We start from the raw sequence: 2,444 nt of genomic DNA on the forward strand, positions 1-2,444 counted from the left end.
GGGGACAGATGGCTCTGTCCCCCCCCAACCCCTGCCCGTTTGCCCCCCGCCCGGCGGAGGGCGCGTCCGGTTCAGGTTCGTCGCGGTTTCCCAATAGCGCCGTCAGCTGTGTGAGCTGGTTGGGAAAGTGAGGGCTTGGTCTTGAGAATCAAGGGACCGATGATGGAGGAGGGGTGGGGGTGGCATGGGGTGTCCTATCTGGGACTGGGAGGGAGCCTTGCAGCCATGGCCCTGATGAATGAATGAATGACCTTCTTGTCCTGCGGGTGGGAGGGCTACCTTGGACGTGGGAGAAGGAGCCTCCCAAAGTACTTGGTGCCCGCCTTCTTTCTGAGATGACAGCTGGGCTTCCCCAGGGTGGGCTTGGCAGGCTCTGGACAGCCTTATCTGGGAGGAGGGCACGTGAGCCTGAGTCGTGACTCTTGGAGTGGGAAGCAGGTCCTGGCTGGTGGTAGCCCCTGGGACTGGTCTGGCCTGGTCTAGCCTTCCACAGGTAGGTCTGGTTTGGGGCCCTGCTGACCCCACCCTGCCCCACCTCTGCACAGGGTTGGCTCCCAGGAAGGTATGTGTTGGGTTTGAACTCCAAACAGGGTCTCTGCTGACTGTAAACACCTGTGGGTGGGTGCTTGGGGGCTGTGCTCCAAAAAACGCTGCTGCCTCGACTTGTGTGGGTCACGTGCTGCTGAATGAGGCTTGTTCTCCCCGTCACGAGCCAGGAGTGGGTCAGTTGTGGTGGGACACCACATCAGGACTTCCCCTTCTCCCAGGACACGCCTGCTCTGGAGCCTCTGAACCAGCTCACCCATTCCTTTTCTGGCAATCCTGCCTTCCAGAGTGTGACTTGCCATTTAGTTAGGCAGCTCCTGATTGAGCACTTACTGCAGGCGAGGCACTTGGGGGGGGGACAACGGGGTGGGAAAGGGACCCTTGCCTTGTGCAGAACTGGGATATTTGGGCTGTGTTCCCACATGCTTCCAGAGCTCTCTCCTGCACCCACTCCTTGCCTGCCCTCCTTAGCACTCCCCTCCACCCCCACTCCAGGGATTCTTCCTCTGGCCAGAAACCTACAAGGTGTTTTCCAGGGCAGCCCTGCTCACCCTGGCTCTTGGACAGGTTAGCCTATCTGCCCGCAGTCCCACCCCTCTACCAACACGGCTTAGCTGCCGCACTAAGCCACCACCTCACTGGGCCAACTGAGTCACCTCTGACTTCACTCCTGGGTTAAGTGGGGCATGTGCCTGCAGGCCCTGCCTCGCTGCCCGTCTCCCAGTGCTTTCCACCTCAGGACGACCTGATGTTTACCCTCCTGCTGCAACCCAGGGTTCTCGTTGAGGACCCCTTCCCCCAAGCTGCAGGAGGGGCAGGTTGATTTTTAGTGAGCTGCTCATCAAAACCACGTGCTCTGAGGGTCAGAGCTGGAGGGGACAGCCCAGTGTGCTCCGTCCTTCTCCCTCTCCCCAGATGACCCCATCTGTGGTCATGTCATGTTCCCTTCCCACTCCCCTCCCCCCCAACTTGCAGACCCTACTCCCACCCCACATCCCAGCTTCCCCTTTTCTTGGTCCTCTGACAAAAGCCCAAGTTGTGTTTCTTCATCTAGCCTTCCACGAAGCTGACTTCCTGCTGTCCTGCAGCTCCCTACCAGCGGTGCCTATGTGCCCGGAATTGTGCCCTGGCCCTGAGCGCTGGCACTGTTTGAAGGGGTGCCTTCTGAAGCCCGGGGTGGCAAGCTCACTTTCCTGGGGACCTGTGGTCAGGGGTCATGCCCCTGGTCACACTTTTACCCGTGTACCACCTGCTACTCCCCTCCTTCACGCCACGTGACCTCTGGCTGAAGGACAGTGAGGGGGTGCCCAGCACTCTGCCTTGGGTGTGCTCTTGCTGGCATCCAGTCCCCCAGTGACAGTGGGTCCCCAAGAGCCTCATTTTGGAGCTCAGTCAGCCCTGTCTACCTCCTATGACCTCCACTTGGTCTCCACTGGCCTTCCCCTTCACTGTGCTGGGCCCCAATCCAGGAATGGAATCCGAGTGGGAATGGCCAGAGTACTGCCACCCTGGAATGACAGTTTCCCCACAGGCTGCCCCTCTGGACTTTGTGCTGTGGGCCAGCAGCCTGGGCACTGCCGTCACTTAAGAATCTTAGGCTGGGGGTGCCTCTTTCCACAGCCAGTGGCCATCACAAGCTGGTGGACACACTCCTGGCAGAGAAGACTCTCCTGGCCCTCTGTCTGAGCAGGGACTCCTTGACCTCGGGTGGCTTGATACCTGAGTTGCGGAGACCCCAGTTCCCATACCGTGCTTGACTGGCCTGGCTGTTCTGGCGCCACCTTTTGGTGGCAGGCAGCTACAGTCAAAGTTGCTGAGGGACAGCTTACAGCTGGAGCCCCAGATAGGCTGTCAGGGAGCCCCTCTGCAACTTGGGTGGGCCTCCCAGGGGCTAGCCG

General features: G+C 60.1%; 1 protein-coding gene across 1 annotated transcript in view; it reads left to right on the forward strand.

Annotated features, from left to right (window-relative positions):
• The first annotated feature begins 1,762 nt into the window (after positions 1 to 1,762).
• The window catches only part of AMDHD2 (amidohydrolase domain containing 2), a 10,522-nt gene continuing 9,840 nt past the window's right edge, over positions 1,763 to 2,444 (forward strand). The window contains exon 1 of the mRNA XM_004706169.2: positions 1,763 to 1,841. Coding sequence (XP_004706226.1) covers positions 1,763 to 1,841 — 79 coding nt within the window. The remainder of the gene's footprint in view (positions 1,842 to 2,444) is intronic.

This window comes from Echinops telfairi, unplaced genomic scaffold (assembly GCF_000313985.2).
Source record: "Echinops telfairi isolate 266 unplaced genomic scaffold, ASM31398v2 ScPeMD7_5;HRSCAF=22, whole genome shotgun sequence".
Taxonomy (NCBI): domain Eukaryota; kingdom Metazoa; phylum Chordata; class Mammalia; order Afrosoricida; family Tenrecidae; genus Echinops; species Echinops telfairi.